The following is a 21,200-nucleotide window of genomic DNA, read 5'->3' as shown; positions in this document are numbered from 1 at the left end:
GGCTTGCCTAGTGCACGTTAGGCGGACGCTTGGGCCGTCTTTTTAGAATTTAAGTATATATAAAATAATAAAGGTGTACTGTCAAACATTTAAGTATAAAAATCTTTAACAAAATATCTTTTTTTTCTTCTTCTATTTTTGCACTTCACAATCAAATTTTATTTTAATTAGACATTTTTATATAATTAAAAATATAGGTGAAATAATATTCCTCCTGTCTTTTTTTTATTCATCTTTTCCTTATAGGATGTTTCTAGATGAAATCATTTAAAAAAAAATCAAAATAACAAAAAAAATACTTTCAACTCAAAAAAAAAATTTATTATGTGAAATAAAATTCTTATTTATAAATTTAAAATCTATTTTATTTCTTATATTGATATTATCCGGATCCGAATATTACTTTGGTTGAGGCTCATCTCTCATATTAATACTATTTCGATCTTAATATCATCTTAGTTCGAACCTATTTTGATATTGATATCTCAATAAAAAATTTCACGTAAGTGAAAAGGTAATATAAATTAAAGTATCGCTTATCATAAATTTAGATTTTTGATCTAAATAAAAATTTTATTAAATAAAAAAAATATTTATAAATAAAAATTTATTTTATATTTTACTAAAACGCAGAATAGGATATCCGTGACACTTAACAATAACTAAATTTTCGTTTTTTTTTCAGAGAAACATATATTTCGTGCAAATGATGTCTACCTCCAAATATGTTTTGCTTTTAATGAGTAGAACCGAAAGGCTAGATGTTGTTGGATCCCACGTCTCCTCAAGTGGCACATGCTTTGCCATATTTTATCATCAATCAAACACGCTCCACCAAAGTCAAAAAACGACCAAAACCGAACCTCAAATTTTCACAGAAGCTGAAGCAGCAGGGCACCACATCCCATTCCCTTCCAAAATCCCATCAAAAGCCAAAGTTTTCTCCTAATGACAAAACAGTTGTAACCAAAAGAAAATGAAGTCATGTACCGCTACCACTACTGCTACTTCCAACCCTTTCCTTTCCTTCTTTGTGCGAGCATGGAATTCTGGCTCTTGTGATTATTCCCTGGACACTTCTCGTTTCCTTAGAGACTATGCTGTTTGGGAAATCAATGCTTTTCTTTGGATTTCTCTTATAACCATCACTTGTCTCCTTACTAACAAGCTTTTTCAGCTCTTCAAGTTATGGACTCAGGCTCGCAAAATTCCTGGCCCTCCTTGTCCTTCCTTTTATGGCCATTTCAATACTGTCTCCAAACAAAGTCTCACAGGTAAAAAACTACTACTTCTTCTTTTCTTTCAACTTTGCATAATTTTTTAATCCAAACTGATGAGTAATTGGATTTTTAGAATATGGGGTTTTCTTGGTTTGCCAAAATCATATTTATTTTTTCTCATCAGTAAAGCTTTTGCTTTTCTTTAATGATCAGTAATTGGATTTTAGACTCTGGGATTTTCTTTGTTTGTCAATTAGATTTTCGTAGCTGTTACTAGAACGAATTAGGAATTAAATTTTGGAATCTGGGTCCTTCTTGGATTGTCAAAATTTTTTTTTTTTGAACTGCAAATTTTGTTTTTCTTTTCCAGAGCTCTTGTCAGATTCTCATGGGGACTATGGATCAGTTGTGAAGTTATGGTTGGGCCCTACACAGCTTTTGGTTTCAATAAAAGAGCCAGAACTTATCAAAGAGATGCTGTTGAAGGCTAAGGATAAACTGCCGTTGACCGGAAAGGCTTTCCGTTTGGCCTTTGGACGATCCACCCTCTTTGCTTCTTCTTTTGATAAGGTACTTACGCTACAAGTTTATTTTGCTGTTATTGTTGTTTTTAAATTGCGGATAGAGTAGATTACTGGTCAGGAATGATCAGAGCTTATCCAAATCAATAGGACAGGTGTTTCTGTTCAAGGAACCATGTTTACAAACAATATTAGCTTTGCTTGGACTATTTTTGAATGCTGCTTTTGCTCTTGGTTTTTAACTGATTTCTTTTTGTTACCTCAAAGGTCAAAAAATCGCAAGCAAATGGTAGAAGGGAAAATCATATTCAACGAAAACTAAGAAATAACTAGATTGTGATGTGCATTCAAACATAATCGTTGTATATAAAAGTGAATCAGGCATTGTGTTAATAAAAAAAAAAAATTAAATTTTATTATTTAAACTGTCAAAAATATTATTTGCCTTTGTAAACAGATGCATGGAGAAAAGAGTAGTAAAGGCAACGATCAGAGAGAGCATTACTTATTCTTTCTGTTGTTAATGACTTATGGATGCATAATGAAGCCATTGTATGAACAAATCTGTGGATGCTAAAATTAGCATCTTCATCATCTTTAAGCATACAATATGACAAAACCAGTTGTCTTCTCGCCTATGGTTAAGTCAATGGAGGGATCAAAGTTGATTGGGACCTTAGAATCTGTTGCTTTACTTATGATGGTGATGAAGCACAGTTTTGGAATGGTAGAGATTTTTCTTTTAGGAGGGAAATAGCTATGGGATACAATTGTGATTTTGGTGGCTAACTGAAGGGAATAAGAAAAAACTTTTCAGGTAGATTAAGGAAGGAGCTATAGGAAAATAAAATGATAGTAGAATATGCTTTGAATGATGCCTATAGCACATTACTCTTGCATAGCAAGGATTATGTGGTTCGAGCTCATTATTCTTGCAAATTAAGGATTGTGTGAGGAGAGAAAAAAACTTTCATTAGACATTCTATGATTGCAGAGGTCTATGGTTGATATCGTACCCCTTCTTAGTGTGCTATACAGGGCCTGTTTTTCTTTAAAACCTTCAAAGTATCAATTGACTATATATCTTGAGTACCCTGTTCTGTTTCAATAGCTTGCCTATGACTGTTGTCTTCATTAATTAATATTTCTGTAATTTAGTAGCTGCTCTTTAAGGGAGAGAGGGAGGGAGCAATCCTGTTCATATGGTTTCTCTTGTGCATTTTCCTGATTTACTTATACTGCCATTTAAGGTTTTCCTTTCTAATTGCTCCTAAACTTTTGTAATTAAGTGTCTGTTAAATCCTTTTTTTTAACAAAAATTAACTTTGGGATTAAATTGAAGTGATACAATCTCTCTAATTCTTTGCTTGCTGACGTTGAGGCTGGATAAAAGATTTTTTTAATACATGAGTAGGCATGTGCTGTTTGATGAAGCTTTGATAATCTGGTGTCTGCAACCACCATATGGATGATATGTTTTGTTTGATCTTCAAATTATTCCAACAAAAAGGTTATTTAAAAGAAATAACATATAAGAAAATGATCGTATATCTTCTCTCTTTTTTCATTTTTCCTTTGATAACATGATTGAACACCTCTCCCCTTTTTTTATTCCCCACCCCTCTAATTTAAGGATTCTTTTTCTTTGCATGATCTGAAGGTGGAAAAGAGAAGAGAGTCATTGGCATCTGAATTGAATGGAAGATTGATTGAGAGAGCAAATGTGATCCCTACCAAGGCTGTGGATTGTATCATGGAAAAATTACACCACATCATGGGCAAAGGAAGTATTGATTGTAAGATGGTTTCTCAGCATATGGCCTTCACTTTGCTTGGAGCTATGCTCTTTGGTGACACATTCTTGGCTTGGTCTAAGGCAACTATTTATGAGGAGCTCTTGATGAGGATTGCTAAGGATGCTTGCTTTTGGGCCTCATATAGTGTTACTCCCTTTTGGGAACGAGGATTTTGGAGGTATCAACGAATATGTACAAAGTTGAAATGCCTAACTCAAGATCTTGTTCAACAGTGCAGTAAAAATTACAAGCTATACCATGGCATGGATCCAGTCTCTCATAATGAAACTGCAAATGCTGGAATGGAGGCCACAGTTGGTTCAAAATCCTATTCTGGCATCTTTTTGCAAGATTTCTTTTCCCTGGAAGAGCTTAATTGCCATCTTAAGGCAAGAGAAGAACCTTGTGGCAATATTATGGGTATGATGTTTCATGGATGCTTAACAACAGCAGGTTTGATCAGCAATATGTTGGTGAGGCTTGTTACTCATCCAGAAATACAGCATAAGGTAGGCATCCTCTATTCCTTTTTCTTTATTTTCCGCCTTATCTATTTACTTCTCTGCTCACAGAATTACACCATAAAAGAACTGATGTTAAAAGGCCTCAGACCTGTGGACAGAGCTAGTAGTTTGAATGACTCATTCTTGAATATTTTGCTAAGTATTTCTGAAACTCTGTGTTCTTCTATACAATTGGTGTCTGAAATAGACTTCATCATTACAAGGGTCATTGTTCTTTCTTTCTTTTCTGTTTCATGTTTGTTGCATGATGCCTTCCTTTTCAAGTAATTATCTTTACCATATATGTTTCTGTAAAGTCACTGCACCGTTTACTGCATTAATGTTTTAATTAGTTCCTTAATTGTTATTGTTATTGTAGTTGTCATGTTGTTTATATTACTTTAATTGATTATATCATGTGAAAGTACTTTAATTGATTTTATATTTCATGCTTCATCAATAGAAATGATTGACTTGCCAATAATATTGATTATTTATGAAAGTGCTGCTATTCGATTGTGAATACATTTGCTTGTAGTCCTTAATGACCTCTGCGCTAGAATGTCTATCAGGATTGTCCTGTGTGCACAAGTTCTGTTTATAGAATGGGTCAGTTTTGCACAATTTTTTGTGGATAAAGATGTACTTGAAGATTTGGTTTGTAGTTATGGATGCAACATTTTTGGGGTTGGTTAGGTGTGGGTTTAAATTAATGCAAGTTTACCAGCTAGTTTGCTAACAAGGTAGATAGAGAGGAGAAAGGAGAAAGGTGCTGTCAGATGTTAGGATTGGGTAGGAATATGGTATGGATTGTGGGGGATAAAGGTGGTAGTCTTTGGTTAGCATAGGAAAGTTATTTCTGGAATAGTGAATGAAGGAAAAATTTAAGTTGCATGACAAATGCAATATGTTACGGTTCTATTTAGACAGTATGCCCTGGCAGAATCGTTTTCTGGAGTATGGTATGAAGCAGGATAGAATTTTGTGTTAGAATTTTATGTCAATCTAGTGCTAGGTTATTTTTTGATAGAGGAGAAATCTCTTACTTGTTCAAGTTGCTTGTGTGTGCAATATTAAAGTTCTCTTAAGATAGCATACTCTGTGACTCTTAAGATATCATTTTTTGGGTTCCAGTGCAAATAGTAGTTTTAGTAAATTCAACTTTTCTGGAGCAAAGTTGTTGTGCACTAAGAGTCCTTATTGGGTTAGGATTAGGTTTTAGGATTTTTAATCCCTAAGATACCTAACAGATTTGTGCTGAACTGATCACTCGTATGTTTCTTTTCCTTACTATTTATTAGTTGAAAAGAAAAGTCAACTAACATAATTTTTTTCTGATTTGTTTATGGACTAAATTTTGAAGTTGAAGGCCACAGATTGCAACTGATTTGTGTCTTTGAAATTGAACTTCTGCAGATTTACTCAGAGATAATTATGGCACAGAAAGGTTCAGGGGAGATAGATCAACCTAATGTAGAGAAGATGCCTTTATTGTTGGCAACTGTCTATGAATCTGCTCGTCTTATGCCAGCTGGGCCTTTGCTACAGAGATGTTCTCTAAAACATGGTATGCATTGCTTTTTTGGAGGTTAAAATTAGCAATCATTTAGATATACTTTTTCTAATCTTCCTTGATCAGTATTTGAAAATTACCTTGGAGATGGGTATGGAACTTGCAATAAGTATTTTCAATACCTAACTATTCTGGATTTCACATCAAAACCTCAAATTTATATGCATATTTGTAGTGTTCAGTGTCTGGAATCCATGTTAATTTTGTGACATTTTTTTAGCATCTGAATTGCTTGTTAGTTATGAAAGATATTTCAAGCTATATATAGTGCTTGTACTATAGTACATCTTTCATCAGACTTTTTAAGCGTCATGAGGTCTTTATTTTCAATAATCATTCAGCCATTATTTGGCATTTTTCTGTCCATTCTTCTTCTACTACTGCTGTATCATCTTAGATGGTATAGTGAATTAGCTTTTCCAGGATTTAAGGTTTCAATACTTGTAATCCTCCTGCATCAATTTTGTTTTAAACAATCTACTAGAATTATGTTTATGTGGTTTTACTTTAAAAATTGTCATTTATTTTTAAGTGTTTTTATCTGTGTGGACTCAAGTGATCACAAAATTTTGTTCTTTTCTTTTCCTACCGTAAACAGAGGATCTTGTTGGAAAATAATTGCTCAGAATCTGTAAAATATAAGCTGTATCATGCAAGTTGTCATTCTTAAATTCGGGAAGGGATTACTGCTTTAGCCTGTATCTTTGAAATTTGGGGATATGAATGTGCATTGTGGTTTTATGTTTTTATAAATATGGAAGCAAGTTATTTTGTTATATTGGTTATTAAAGTTTTTTACAGCTCTTACTAATCACCTTTCTAGTATCAGGTGTAATCGAGTCAAGTTGACATAGTAAAATGCTCAAGCTTGACTTGATTACAGGGCTTGAGGCATGAAGCTTGGCTTGAGCTCAACCAAGCTTCAGTTTCAAGTTTGAGCTCAATTAGGAAAAGTGATCAAGGTATTTGAACTCTATTAGATTGGGCTTGACTATTATCAAGCTTATATCAAGCTTGAGTTTTACGTCTTTTTTGGTGTATATAAATGCATCTAATGCATAAAACACATTTAAAGAGAAAAAAAAAAGTCAAAAGTTTGAGTAGGCATGTGAGCTACTCAAGTCATTTATTGATAAACTTGAACTTGGCTTGCTTGACAACTTGAGCTATTCAACCCTGAGCTTGACTTGACAGCAAAAAGCCCAAGTAGCTCATCAATAAGTTTGACACGCATACACCCCTATTTTCTATTGTTTCTTATTTAGATTTTACATGGCCTACTTGACCTAGTTTATATTTTTAAAAATGGCATGTGGCATTTGACTTTCTTTTTATAAAATTGAAAGTGTTTATATTTCTTCTATCGAATTGAATTATGCTTTTGAGGCTTTGAGCCCAAGTTCTATATAAGTTTTTGTTGCATGATTTGGATACTGTGCTTTTGATACTGGTTGTGATTGTAATTACTAATTATGATACTGCTTTTATGTTTACTGATACTAAATTTTCCCTCTCTTTATGTTTTGAAGATTTGAGGCTCAAGTCTGGAGTAATTATACCGGCTGGAGCAATACTTGTTGTACCTGTACAGTTGGTGCAGATGGATGATTCTAGTTGGGGTAATGATGCTGCTAAATTTAATCCATATCGTTTTCTGTCAACTACTGAAAAGACATCCGGTTCACTGAACAAGGATATATCCGTTGCAGGTTCTACTCTCTACCTTTCCAACTATCTATTAATTAAGAGTTGTGCTACTTTTTACTTACCAATTCAGCACTAAGCTATGTGACATTGTCATTTTTATTTTTCTGCGTCATGCACTTAGCGTTTTGTGCTATGCACTTTAGCATATTAATACGCCTTTTGCACAATTGCAAGTGACTTCTTGTTGTCCATGTAGCTTAGTTGAGTTGATTGTACCTCTTTCCAATGGATACTCTATGTGTCATGATCATGTGGGTGTTTTGCTTCTGGATGTGGGATTTAACCTTCTTTGGATATAGTGTGCATTCAGTTGTGTCTCACCATTCAGTCCATAGAGTACTGAGCTGGGAAATGTATGATGATTATGATGTCATATTAGTCTCTTCTAATTGTTTTCTTTGGCTCAGGACCTGTTGAACTATTGGACCAAGGACAGAGTTCATTTGTTTTGAATGATCCAAATAAGAATCCAGCTTTTCTTCCCTTCGGTTCTGGTACACGTGCCTGCGTTTGCCAGAAGTTTGTCATTCAAGGAATTGCAAGATTGTTTGCATCCTTGCTTGAACGATATGAGGTTTGTCCTATGAATAACTTCTTGGTAATTTGTAGAGCTTCTTTCAACTTCTGCTACAATCAATCTTCTTATGAAGTTATCATCAGATAGGAAAAGGTCATTATTTGCCAATGCTAGATAATAGAGGCGTAGATTTAATGTTTGTGGGAATAGCAGAGAGAGCTTTGATTATGTTTTCTTTCCATGAAGTTCTGAATTTTGCTGTGCCGAATGTTGAGATTTGATTGTATTGTTTGAATCAACATAACAGGTGAGGCTTCAGCCAGGATCAAAGACAAACTCAAAACCAATGACAAATGACACTATTTTTCAAAATTTTCCAAGTCCAGAAATAGCGTTTGCGATAAGGAATAACTGAAAGTCTGAAGAAAGATACACGATGTCATCCTAATGTTGCTAGTATTTTGATTATGTTTTCATTGCCCAGCTTTTTGATGGAGAAGACATCTCGTCCTGTTTTTCCTCCGGAATTGTTGGAGAAGCCCTTTTTACTGCTCTATCTGTGGATGGAAGGATGATGTTACATGAGCATATTTCATAAACTCATGTTTTTTTTTTCTCATCCCTGGCTTGTAAGTAGCTCAAAGTGCTGTATTTGATGCCAAGCTTTTTAGTATTTGTTTTTGAAGCACTCTGAGCCTGTGTTTGCAGTGGAACTTGTATTCATGTCTTCCCCATCTTTGGACTGCTGGGTCTTTAACTGCTGATCATTGTCCTCCATAAAACTATTTTCTTTTTCTCTTTTTCCTCCTTTAAAGGAGTCTGTGTTGTATTATGTTTACTCAATGAATATTGTATAAGAATTCAAAACTTGTTAGTATGATATAAAATTATACTCTGTAACTATGATGTTTCTCTTGCATATAGGGGTGAGTAAAATCAATTCAGATCAATTATCCATCAAATCAAATGCAATTTGGGTAAAATGATTCGGTCTAATAGATTTATTGGATCAATTGGTTTAAAATATTTAGTCTAATTGGTTTAAAATATTTAGTCTAATTGGTTTTTTGGTTGGTTCTCGGTTTAAAATTTTTGGATCAATCAACTCAAAAAATCAAACTAATTTTTTATATATTTATATATATAGTAATATATATAATATTTTTTTATATATTAAGAAAAATTGATCGTAAATTTAATTAATAATATATTTAAAATATATTATGATATTATAGGTACGTATACAAATCATAATCATAATAATTTAATTTTAGTTATATATATTTATTTATTTATAAATCTGTATTAATATGAAATTATAAATTATATATTTTAAATGATATAAGTTATATGTTAATATTATAATATATGATAGTGTATATCTTGCATATTAATATGTTATAATTATTACACTTTAGTAATGTTTCGTAACATAAAATATTATAAATATATATAAATGTATAATTATATTATATATACATATATTTAATTTATACATAAGTATTATTATAAATTATAATAAATTTTATTTATATGATTATATTTAATAATTTTATTAGTTATCACTTTAAATTTTATAATATATTATTTATAATTAATTATTATTTATACAAACTTTGANGATATAAAACATTATAACATATAAATTATATATTTAATTATATATATATATATATATAGGTTTATGTATATTTTATGTTTGTCTGTTAATGTGGTTTATAGGTTTGAAATGTACTATCCATTTCAAATATAATATATAATTATGATTAAAACTTAAAAAAAATAAAAATATTTAACCTTAAAATTTGATATCCAACCGATCAAACCGACCGGGTGCATTCTTTTTCAACTCCAAACTCTCACGTCTATGCACAAAAATTCCATGGCAATGTGATGTATGGGTGGGCCACATTAAGCAATTTGCTTGCATATTAAGCGAAGGTATTTTATTCAGCTGACACGTGCTACTCACGTGTCAAAGGCTTGTGCTTCATTCTTCCCCCATCCTCTAAGCAAAAGCGGAAAGGCCAGGACTCTGATCATTTGGTCCAAATGACTACACAAATTGTTTCAGATTTAGCCGAATCGATTCCTACATAAACCCAAATGCGAAAACCCAATTGCCTACTCTTCTCCTTCTTCTCCGTAGCAATCCAATTTCTCTTCTTTGACAAGTTTTCTGCTGAATCAATCCTCTGCTCTGAACCAATGGCCACCACTTTGGGCGGAGTCCACCCTTCCCATGGTTCCCAGAACAGCGCCGAGCTCGAAAACCTCGCTCGCTTCGCCGTCGATGAGCACAACAAGAAAGAGAACGCGATGGTGGAGTTTGTGAGGGTGGTGAAGGCAACCGAGCAAGTGGTGGCTGGGACACTCCATCATTTGACGGTGGAAGCTATTGATGCCGGCAAGAAGAAGCTTTATGAGGCCAAAGTGTGGGTCAAGCCTTGGATGAATTTTAAGGAATTGCAGGAGTTTAAGCATGCTGGTGATGCTGATGTTTCCCCATCTTTTACTGCTTCTGATCTCGGTGTCAAGAAAGGTGGTTCATTCATACTGATCTAACAATTTTGTGAGAGAATGAAGGGGTTTTTTGTTTTTTTTTGTATATTTTGTTTCATATCAAACTTATGTCAATGTTTTGCTGTTAAATTAGATGTGCATGGCCCTGGATTGCAAGCCTTGCCGACACATGATCCTGTAGTTCAAGATGCTGCGAATCATGCTGTCAAGACCATCCAGCAGAGATCCAATTCCCTGGTGCCTTATGAACTTAAAGAAATAGTTCATGCCAAGGCTGAGGTAAGCAGTATAAAGCTTCTCCTATTTTCTCACATCTTTTCCATGTTCAAATGTTTTGTTATAATTGTTAAGTGAGTACATGTGTGCCTTGTTTGTATTGAACTGCATCCTGTTTAATGTGGTGTCTGAGTATCTTATGGAACTAAGATCACTCCTTTCTCTATACTATTCATCACTGGGAAATGGGTTTGACAGGCATTGTTTAGACTGCTCATCTCTACTTAATTTATCCCTTCTTTTATGTATTTGTATGCTTATTACTCGGATGTTTAATTGAAAATGTGTCATACCATGTTGTATAACCATCTCCATCTTATCTTCATTCTCGATGCTTTTACTTTCTGCAAGGTTTGTTAAGAATAGCCTTCAGTTTGTCACTTCATTCTCCATCTCCTCAACTCCAGCTTCTGTTTGTCTCCTTTTTGTACAGCAAAACTTTAGATTCTGCCTTGAAAGTTTTATTCACCTATCAAGGTGTTTAAGATTTCATTGGACTAGGAACTGAATTCATCTTGACGTATGGTTCAAGAACAATTTGAATCGCTATGCTTGCAGCAAGATGGGATTAGTAAAAGCAAAAATGATCTCTTTTTCATTTGAGTTGCAATTGTTTGAACTTGCAACAGGTGCTAGAAGACTTTGCCAAACTCGACATGCTTCTCAAGGTCAAGAGAGGAGACAAGGAAGAGAAGTTCAAGGTGGAGGTACACCATAAGAGTGAAGGGACTTTCCATCTGAATCGCATGGAGCCAGATCACTCTTGAAGCTAATGTTGCTGTATATTGTTAGAGGTTGAACCTAATATTATCCTATATTATGAAAAAATGGTTGGAACCTTGCATCATGTACTGATCTTACTGCTGCTGCTGGAAAACCTGTCTTTACAAGAATGTTATGTCTCCCGTCTATGTGTTAACCTCCTGAAGTGCTGTGCTTTTGTCAATGCAATATTGCTTTACAAATAGCTTCTCTTTGCAATTTAATAGTGCCATGGATTATGTTTATTCATCAAATATAAGTTAAGAGGCCTTTGAAACTCCCCAAAGATATGATTTGCATGAAATTGCAAATCAAGGTGCTGATATAAAGGGAATTTTCAGCAGAGTTAAAGAGGGCATGTTGAGCTGAGGAGAAAGGGAGTCCTTGTTTTAGCCCAAGGGCCATGAACTTTTGCACGGATGGTGCTGTAATGGAGGACATGTCATATCACCTCATATATCAATATATAAGTTAGTGATGCGTTTAAGGTTCTGATATCTCCTTATCAATTTAAGGTTACGGTCAAGGCTTTGGCTTTTAAAATTGATAAGCAGCTTGCAAACTAGTGTTGCTCTTTATTTTTGGAATTAATTTCTGCTTTTAAATCGAACATTTATATTATCCCCTTTGAGGACAAAGAACCCCGTATGGTTAGAACAAGGAATTTCAACTTTGCAAACGCAGCAGAAACTTGAAACATCTACGCAGGCTATCTGCAACTACTGGGTATGAAAGTAATAAAAATGGAGTCCTTCCCACAGCCAGCAGGGAACTGTTAACGATGCGAAGGGCATTTCAGCCACTTATCAATCTTAAGCCATTTCAGGGCAACCACAAACATCGTAGGCCACCAAAACCAGTCAAAGAAAGCCATCTTCCCCCTTAATCCAAGCTGCTAAACCATGAAGAGTTCTAAACAGCACTGTACTTTGTACTTATATGTGCATATGTACTTTGTACGTATAAATGCATATGCGATTTGATAGTAAGTAGTGCCATGAAACCTGACCATACAAGGGCAAGAATCATGTTCACGGAGCATGGTTGTGACGATTGACACGCATAAAAGAAGACTGCAATGCACCCACACTTTTAATACATACCCAGAAGACACAATGATTACCAGTTTCAGTTGCTGACACAAGGGAGGAAATTCTTCCTTTCTGCAATATGGCTGGCAACCGTTAATCTTCCCATTGCTTAACTTGGCAAGTGCGAATGACAGCTCAAGTTCAAAGAACTGTCCAAGAAAGCGGACAATACTAACACAGTAACTGAAGTTAAAGCAATTAAAGAAATGATCAATACTGCTAAATTTGACAATCATGAACTAAAGTTGATACGCTAATCAAAACAAAAAGAGCAAAAGATCATAGTTAACACAGATTTTCTAAGGGCAATTCTGTTACACTATGGACGCAATATTTTCTCATTGAGTAACAAGCACATCCCAAACTAGTGTCTTGTCATTGTGAGAAGCTACCTTTTTATGTTAGCAAATGGTATAACAGAAAGTGAACAATGACAAGGATAAACTCTGAGAGAGAGAGAGAGAGAGAGAAATGCATTTGAGCCCTTAAGACCTACATAGGATGTACTTCCATTCTCCAATAAGGTCATCTTGACTATTTTGCCATTTCTCAACTTTTGTACTGAGGTGCTAATCTGATCTCAACCACTTAACTTTTTCTAGATGTCCAGCTCCATAACTACTTACCCTTCCTCATCATAATCTTCTTCATCCTCATCTAACCTTCTGCCAAGCTGAGCAAGTTGAAGAGGATCAATGGCCATCTTGTCCATTTCTGAAAGAGACCAGCCTGGGTATTCTTCATGTTTAGTTTCTGTTGTAGGCTCTGCTGATGAAGGCTGAGCTGCTGCCGCTGCTGTTGCTGTTGCTGTTGTTGCCGCAGCAGCAGAGGCACCTGCTGAGGCCTTCGTATCCACATTCTCATCTACCTCAGCATTCAAATCAAAATTCCGTACAGCTTGATTGGCATCTTCACCAATTGTGTTCTCTTTCATCAGTTCCTTTGACTCAGAGCCATCATCTATCACCATTCCAGGGGTTGAAAGACTTTTGTTGCTGTGCTGAAGAGGTTGGCAGGGTTCTGGTTCTAATTCACGATGAGAATCTCTTTCCACATTTCGAGCTCCCCTTCCACGGCCCCTTCCTCGTCCCCGGCCTCTCCCTCTGCCACTTGTCCCCGCATGACCCACATCATGCTGCATAGAATACATGTAAGAGAAGCCTGTTACTCTAAGTACAGAAATTCACACACGCATAATTAACATGCTCCTAGTTATGTCCACATTTGAGTGACAAATGACTGATTCAATTTTGACTTTTGAATACATGTTCGAGGCCTGTCATTTTAAAATTTACATACATCTCAAATAACATGCATTGCAGAGAACCAACCCAGAAGTCCTTATATGCAAAAGCATCTAGCATAATGCACTGAAGTTCACCAATTATTTTTTAAACTGCATACCCTTTGTGTCACTGAAGAAAAACAATTAGCATCATTTATTTAAAGTTGCACACAAGCTCATCCTATGTTCCATAATCTTGTACATATATGTATATATATATACTGTGGAAGCCATCTTACCATTCTGCTCCTCTTTGACTCTTCATCACTGTCATTCCCTTCATCTCCAGTAGCTTTTCTGGCAGAATGGTATGGAAAAGTATCACCAAATAAGTAAATCTTATGAATTAAGAAGTGAGAAACAAGAAATATGGCAGGCTTTCTCTAACCTTCTTTTGGAAATAGTTCGATCGTCAGCACCAGCATCAGAATGGCCATGACCATAGTCAGGAACCCGGCTGACAATATCCCTTAGAAAGTCAAATACATTATAGCTCTGTACACAATGCTTTCTGCAGTTTAGTTGGACACTTTAGTTAGACCAGTGCACCTCACATAGTAAAATACATATTTCGAAGGGAAAGCAGAGAGCAAGATGGGAAGCAACATGATATGATACCATGCTGATCAGAAAACTTGTTAAATGAAAATTTTAGCATGATCTAGAACAAGAAAAAAAAAAAGATTTTTTCCCCTAGAATTATTACTGCAAAAATCTTCATAGTGGATACGTATCACATACTTTTGTGACCCCAAAGGATGGAATTCTGGACTAGGCAACATAAAATAAAAATCTTTTAGTAACCAAATTTGAGAGAAAAGATAATATCTCTTAATAAATTCTGTACAGTACTTTCAATCACTGAAATCAAAGAAGAGAGCATTTTAAGAAGCTATCTATGCCTCCACTAACTCCTAAACCTCCCAAAAGCTCTTGTATGAGTACATGAATGGATGCTGTTGATCACGCTGGAACCTTACTATTCTCATCTTGTGTTTACTTTATATTAGTTTGCACTGATACTGATGTTTGGGGTTTTCCATGTGTTTCTTCTTTTACTTCTTTTTTCATATGATATTGCAGTAATTCTCCTCTTATTCATAAATTACGACTTTTAGAGGGAAAAAACAAACAAACAAATAAAAATGAACAAAAGTTCTTGGTCTACTAAAGCACTTCTATATCAACAGAAAGGAAAAAGAAAGAAAAAAAGAAGCACTTCAGCCAATGTAGTTACCAAGTGGTTATTTGCCTGTAAACTAAATTAAAACAGGAAGTTTTTAGTAAAATCATCTTACAAGTTGTAAAGTAAAAGTTATGTAAACAAAGTAGTGATTACGAACCAACAGTAGGGTTTTTATAGGATTTAATCTTAGATAATGTTCGGAAATTGCCATTTTTCGAAAATGAGGGTTTAATGCAAATAACTACTTAAACTTTTTACTTTCATGCAGGCTTTGGAAGTTTAGGCATTGAATCTACTTTCTCTCTGCCTATTCCCTCCACTTTGTCTTGCTCTCTTTTTTCCCTATCACACTCTCTTCTTTTTTTCTCCCTACCCTGTTTTTCTCCCAGACCACATAATCAAGAAACTGAAACTAATTGTCAAAAAGAAATATTATGTATACAAAATTATAAATTTTCAGAAGGAACATCAAGTCCTCAAGTAGACAACATACATTGCAAGCCACAAAGAATAACATTAATTCTTCACTTACAGATGCAATGAGCTCATCGTCTTTGCTCCTCTCTGAAGGGTAATCTCATACGTACGATCACAAAGGTCTTGCAGAAACAATTCCAATGCTTTAGCTGTGTGGTAGAAAAAAGAAGCATGAGCAAGTAATATACATGCATGGATGACTTTTTTAGCAAAATCATGACAGTTACATCCACTCACAAACTAAAACAGGCACTGCTAAAGCAATCTTCCCAACATCTTCATCAGCTTGCATAATCTTTTTAATACGAGCCTGAAAAACAAATATGTTTCAAAGATTCATCACTAATCACAGGTGAAACTAACATCTGTAAAAATTAGAATAACAAAAACTTAAGTAAGGGAATATCATAACAAGAAAATGGCTCACAAGCCAGGGATGAAAATGCAGCCCATCCTTACTCCGTACAGCATATGAAAAACATCAGAAAATAATTTCCTTTATTTACCAAACTTCTTTAACATTCTTTTATATGCATAATCTTTTGGAACTAAAACTTCTTGAAAGATGCAACAATATGTTCAGTGTGTATCCATAAAACTGTATATTATAATTATAAGCAATCAACATTATCCATTAATATCAGGAGTCCTAATATAAAACAGCAGTCAATCAGCAGCCTAAGATACTGGCAAAAAAAAAATCAGCAACCAAATATCAGTAAGAAACCGGACAAGGTTTGTTAAACACTGAAAAGGGAATATCAAGACAAAAGAATCAATGGCACCTCACGATCCTTACTGTCACTCTGTTAAGTGAGAATATCAATGCACAGGTCCTTGTAAGTTGCTATGTAATACCATTGATGTAATGCAAGTAGCCCACTAATGACAATCTCAATGGAGAGACCAGTAGATAGAGCATTGCTAAGGGTTTCCACTCCACACTGGAACAGGATGATCAACACTCACCTAAAGTGCTAGACGTTAGTAAGCAAGACATTCTGCAGCCTACCAACTATCACTTAACATTATAGCTCATAGTATTGCTAAGTGAGGTGATTATTATAGAACTTGAAGAAAAAAAATGATTCCAAAAGCTTTTCTGATCAAGAGATCGTCTGCAATTCTTTTAATAAAGGCAATTTCAATAGCTGCATTAGAGAAACTCTTCATGCAAAATTGAGCTTGGTAGACAACATGGATTATGATATCATGGCAAAGTCAATGTTTTAGTTATTTCCTTCTCTTTCCATAAATTATATTCTTTTATGGTGAATATTAGTGAAGGCTTTAACATGATCGTTCATTCCCCAGTAGAAAGCAACACAAGGTACTCGATGAAATCAGCCATAGAAGGTGCCCAAAGATTACTACTGAATTGCAAAAGTCTGATTCCACTTAAATATGCTTTAGGCTAAAAGAGGATTTACTAACACAGGAATGAAAGGAGATAGTCTGGTTCCACTTAAATATGCTTTAGGCTAAATGAGGATTCACTAACACAAGAATGAAAGGAGAAACAAGTACATCTAGGGATGGCGTTAGCAAATAAAGAGAGCCACACCATTCCAAAGTGCCCAGATTCTTCCATTAACATTTGCAATCATCCAATGTTTGAAAGTTGAAACCAGACATGAATATGATAGATTGACACAAGGATTAGTTATGGATTCAAAACAAGCAGTTGATTGTGATGATAATCAAATCACAAGTCCTGACCAAAAACTGAAAAATTCAAATCCCAAATTCCACCTATTGTAGTGTCAGCCTACTGGTGCTATACATCAGGAATCCAACAACTCTTCTGTTCCAGCTTCCAATAAAATGAGACAAAGGAGAACAAACAAATCCTAACTGACTATTGACATTTCAACATGAGTGCTTAGACAGTTGAAGTCAAAACTGGACCATACTCAGAAAACCACATAACTCACAATCTCAAACTTCCTTTGAAGAATATTTTCATTTTTAAAGAGAACCAAAACATTCTAACCTAAGAAATCAGCATTAAGAATGAAGACAGATGACAGCATTTTTAGTTTGCAGAGAAACAAAGACCACTGACACCTTATTTCATGAATAGAAAAGAGGATTCAAGTCCACAAAAGCTACAGATGAAAAGCAATGACATCCCAAAACCCAGGAAACAAACAAAGATTAGAATCAACAATTTATGATCTTCTTCCAATTCATATAAGAGAAATTAACCTATAAGTCTAAAACTCAAACATGACACTGATTAGGACTTGCATGAAAGAGATAAAAAACAGCAGAAGAAGAAATACCAAATTAGCCTCTGCTTTTCTCATTCCTAACAATAGAGAAAGAATACCTGATCCCAATTACACAGTATAACCATCTCACATATTCCCAACCGAATATCCATAATACCAATCAGCCAAATTTTGGTGCCAAATCACCTAATTTGTTTGAAACCAACAAAAGCCTAGAATGGTATAATTCATGGTTCCAATCATATTTGCAAAACATAACCCCCATAGCTCCATAAAAATCATGTTGCAAAAAATCCCCTTAGCCTCTGTTTTTCTCATTCCTAACTTTAGAGAAAGAAAATCCAATCCCAATTACATAAACAAAATACAACCAACTGACATGTTCCCAACCTAATTGGCATAATTCCAATTAAATGAACTTTGGTACCAAATCACCTAATAACGAGTCAAAACATATTAGCAAAATAACACCAATAGCTCCAAAAACAAAAACGACCAATTTTGAAGAACCATTCGAAAACATTAGTAAATCATAAAGCAAACTGCCTAGGGTTCCCATAAACAGCAAAAAAGGAATGTTCCCTAAAAAGACTATGAATGACACGAATCCGACCACAGACTCCATGAAAATTCCATACAATTGTCGGCTGAAAATTTTAACAACCCTAGATATTGAAAACAACATCAACTAATATATAGCAAACTAATGATAACCCAGATCACAAAATTTTCCTACAAAATGAAATCGCATAAACAACAAAAAAATGAACAAAAATAAAAAACTAAACAAGACACAGATTTCATTTTCAACCGAAACAATAAAAAATCAAATACCCAAAACAAATTAACATCGGATAAAACAAAGAAATTAAATGAATTCATCAGAAACCAAAAGGAAAAATAGAAAAGATGAAATCGAAACGAAGCTTACAGCGGGAAAACGGGTATCGAGCTTCTTCCTCATGGTTTTGGTTGTCAGATTTGGATCATTAAATTATTAAAATATAAAAAATAAAAAGCTAAACGAAAAAAGACAATCGATGTTAATTTTTTTCTTAAAAAAAAATTCTTCAGGAAATCATTGTCTCAACAATCATCTGTCATACGAAAAAAAAAATTTAACCAAAAAAACCCATTTCAGATCCGATGTCTGCCTTTTTCTCTAACTCATAAAACCAAACAAACACAACCCAAAGTCTTTGTTTCCAAACCGAATATCCGTCCGTACAAGTTTGACAAATAGAAAATAAAAGGCAAAAAAAAAAAAGAAAAAAAAATTCTAAGTCAAGTAGATAATGGTTGGTGAAGTGACTGGCTCATCTGTTTAAGGTTTGAACAGTCCAATATATGATGACCACGTTTTCAAAGGTATTAGTAAGTTTACACGTGTAATGATGTGATTGAGCAGTGTTCACAGTTTCACAACTGACCACAACGTGTTTTTGATATATGTGTTTTCCTCTCCTTTACAACTCTTATCAGAGGAAAACATATTATTCATGGCACCATATGGACCATATCCAAAAAGAGGGAAAAGGGACCAAGAAGCTTAATTTCTGTTCTCTAAATTTGAATTGTCTCTTTCTCTCTTGCATTGCCTACAACCCTAACTTCTAGTGTACCATGCTTATAAAATTACACACATCAATATTTGATAAAATAATTTAATATATATGTATTTATGTATATAAAAGTTAATTTAGTTACTTTGACATATATATATATATATTCTTACATGACCATGAGTTTTTAGACGAATTTGGGTAGTAAACGGGTAATGGGTAAGGAATTAAAGGTTCAAGTTCGACTAGGAAATCTCAAAAAATTATTGAATAGTTGTAAGGTTCGGGTATCATACTTTTTTAATCGGATTCAGATTAGAGTATCTTAAAATTATCAAGTATCTTATTCGTTGACAATCCTAATTAGATCGAGCAAGTTTGGACATATTTTATAACTTGGTATTTTGGCTTGAAAATATTGTTATAGTAATAAATTTAATTTAATTTAATATAAAAATTATTTCACATTTTTAATAATAAAAATATTATGTAATAGTGATTGGATGCTAGAGCCAGCTTAGCATTTAAAAGGGTAAGTCTAGTGAGACTCAATCAAACCATTAGATACCTTTACTTTTGTTATGAATATTTTTGTGAATATTCATTTATATTATTTATATCTAGATTTGGATATAAATTAAATTGGATGAATATTAGGATTTAATCTATCCAATCTTTTAGTATTATCTTCATCTTGTAAATTATATCTAGATAAGGGGTTATTAGCCTATAAATAGACTCCTTCACTTCATTTGTAAAGACAAACTTGAATAAGATCTTCTTACTCTCTCTAAATACTTTCTTGTCTCTAAATACTTTCTCTTATATTTCTCTTATAGTTGTTATTTTAAGATTTATTTCATAACACGTTATCAGTACGATCCTTTTTGATCTCTCAAGTTTTGAAATCATTTTGTTTTCATCATCTTCAAGCTTCAAAAGGATTTCAATGATTCGGTTTTGATTTATAGTTTTAGTAAATTAAGTGTCAAACCCTGCTTTGTAAAATAATTATAATGTCATTCACATGCTCGATAGAATGTTTGTATATTTAGGAAGTTCGAAAAATCGTTAAAAGACGATATTGCCCCTAATGGTATCATTAAGTCGATTAAGCCTCGAACTAGTTCAAATAGGAATTTTAACGTGAAATTAAGAGTTTCATAGTTCAGGGATGACTCAAAACGGTAATTAGGAGTTCGAGGATCAATTCGAAGTCAAACCGAAATTTTCACTATCTAGGGGCAAAATTGTAATTTTTCCACTCGTGGACAAAATTTGAGATTTTGAGAGAATTTAGATCACATTTGATAAATTGGAGAATGGTATGAGTATAAGGGATGAAAAATATGTCTATGGGCAATTTTTCAGTTTTTGGGGTAAAAATATAATTTTTCACTTTACGGGGGTAAAAGTGTAATTTTTTAAAATTTGCTCCACCAAAACTTTGGAAAAGTCTAGAAATTTCATGGAAGACATGGATAAGTGAAAAGGATTGAGTGGTAGAAAAAGAAAGTCAAAAAGATGGGTAGAAAAAAATAAAATAATAAAATATTCAAAAGGTAAATAAAATAATAATATTTTATTAAGCCTATTAAAAGGCTTGAAAATTCTAGAATTTTTCATTTGGATGGTCAGCCAGAACCAGCAGGAGAGAGAGAGAAATAAGAACAAACCCTAGAGTGAGAAAATTCAAAAAAAAAGTGTGATTTTTCAAGGAATCAAGTGTTTAAAGGTATGATTTTTCAAGCTTAGCTTAAGATTTATCATTTCCATGCATTTCTCCTTATTTTCCATGGTTAAATTATGTGTTTTGATGATGGATTCAAATCTGATCATATGGGTTTAGAGAGAGAAAGTTGTTAGATTAATTTGATTTTGAACTATGTTAGTGTTTAGTGTTAGTTTAGCATGTTTATGAGTAAAACAACAAGAAAAATATTCATTTTCTCCATGAATTTCTCTAG

General features: G+C 33.9%; 3 protein-coding genes across 4 annotated transcripts; 2 read left to right on the top strand and 1 right to left on the bottom strand.

The window, feature by feature from the left end:
* On the top strand, nt 807–8,743 carry LOC18587060 (11-oxo-beta-amyrin 30-oxidase). The gene is made up of 7 exons (XM_018129497.1): nt 807–1,274; nt 1,591–1,790; nt 3,402–4,046; nt 5,457–5,607; nt 7,143–7,322; nt 7,728–7,894; nt 8,145–8,743. The coding sequence occupies exons 1-7, from the start codon at nt 977–979 to the stop codon at nt 8,250–8,252; spliced, it is 1,749 nt and encodes a 582-aa protein (XP_017984986.1). The 5' UTR covers nt 807–976; the 3' UTR covers nt 8,253–8,743.
* LOC18587059 (cysteine proteinase inhibitor 6) lies at nt 9,808–11,677 on the top strand. The gene is made up of 3 exons (XM_007010712.2): nt 9,808–10,379; nt 10,494–10,639; nt 11,266–11,677. Exons 1-3 carry the CDS (start codon nt 9,944–9,946, stop codon nt 11,401–11,403), a joined length of 720 nt encoding a protein of 239 aa, XP_007010774.1. The 5' UTR covers nt 9,808–9,943; the 3' UTR covers nt 11,404–11,677.
* On the bottom strand, nt 12,674–18,926 carry LOC18587058 (dr1-associated corepressor homolog). Of its 2 annotated transcripts, none has more exons than XM_007010709.2 (6): nt 18,603–18,926; nt 15,675–15,747; nt 15,493–15,586; nt 14,163–14,285; nt 14,014–14,071; nt 12,674–13,624 (listed from the first exon to the last, which is right to left on the bottom strand). In XM_007010709.2, the coding sequence occupies exons 1-6, from the start codon at nt 18,633–18,635 to the stop codon at nt 13,112–13,114; spliced, it is 894 nt and encodes a 297-aa protein (XP_007010771.2). In that variant the 5' UTR covers nt 18,636–18,926; the 3' UTR covers nt 12,674–13,111. The 2 variants fall into 2 exon arrangements, with proteins under 2 accessions (XP_007010771.2, XP_017984808.1); XM_018129319.1 differs by lacking the exon at nt 18,603–18,926 and adding an exon at nt 17,723–17,761.

This window comes from Theobroma cacao, chromosome 10, assembly GCF_000208745.1.
Source record: "Theobroma cacao cultivar B97-61/B2 chromosome 10, Criollo_cocoa_genome_V2, whole genome shotgun sequence".
In the NCBI taxonomy this organism is placed as follows: domain Eukaryota; kingdom Viridiplantae; phylum Streptophyta; class Magnoliopsida; order Malvales; family Malvaceae; genus Theobroma; species Theobroma cacao.
Note: the sequence above shows the minus strand (reverse complement) of the source record. Positions and strands in the feature narration are given on the sequence as shown.

Bases quoted from the DNA above. Each gene is read 5' to 3' on its own strand.
- LOC18587060 (XM_018129497.1), top strand. From the start codon at position 977: ATGAAGTCATGTACCGCTACCACTACTGCTACTTCCAACCCTTTCCTT. The intron at 1,275-1,590 runs GTAAAAAACTAC...TTTCTTTTCCAG, and splicing joins CTCCAAACAAAGTCTCACAG to AGCTCTTGTCAGATTCTCAT. The intron at 4,047-5,456 runs GTAGGCATCCTC...GAACTTCTGCAG, and splicing joins ATCCAGAAATACAGCATAAG to ATTTACTCAGAGATAATTAT.
- LOC18587059 (XM_007010712.2), top strand. From the start codon at position 9,944: ATGCGAAAACCCAATTGCCTACTCTTCTCCTTCTTCTCCGTAGCAATC. The intron at 10,380-10,493 runs GTGGTTCATTCA...CTGTTAAATTAG, and splicing joins TGATCTCGGTGTCAAGAAAG to ATGTGCATGGCCCTGGATTG. The intron at 10,640-11,265 runs GTAAGCAGTATA...AACTTGCAACAG, and splicing joins TAGTTCATGCCAAGGCTGAG to GTGCTAGAAGACTTTGCCAA.
- LOC18587058 (XM_007010709.2), bottom strand. From the start codon at position 18,635: ATGAGGAAGAAGCTCGATACCCGTTTTCCCGCT. The intron at 14,286-15,492 runs GTAAGTGAAGAA...ACTAAACTGCAG, and splicing joins ACGATGAGCTCATTGCATCT to AAAGCATTGTGTACAGAGCT. The intron at 13,625-14,013 runs GTAAGATGGCTT...TATTCTATGCAG, and splicing joins AGTCAAAGAGGAGCAGAATG to CATGATGTGGGTCATGCGGG.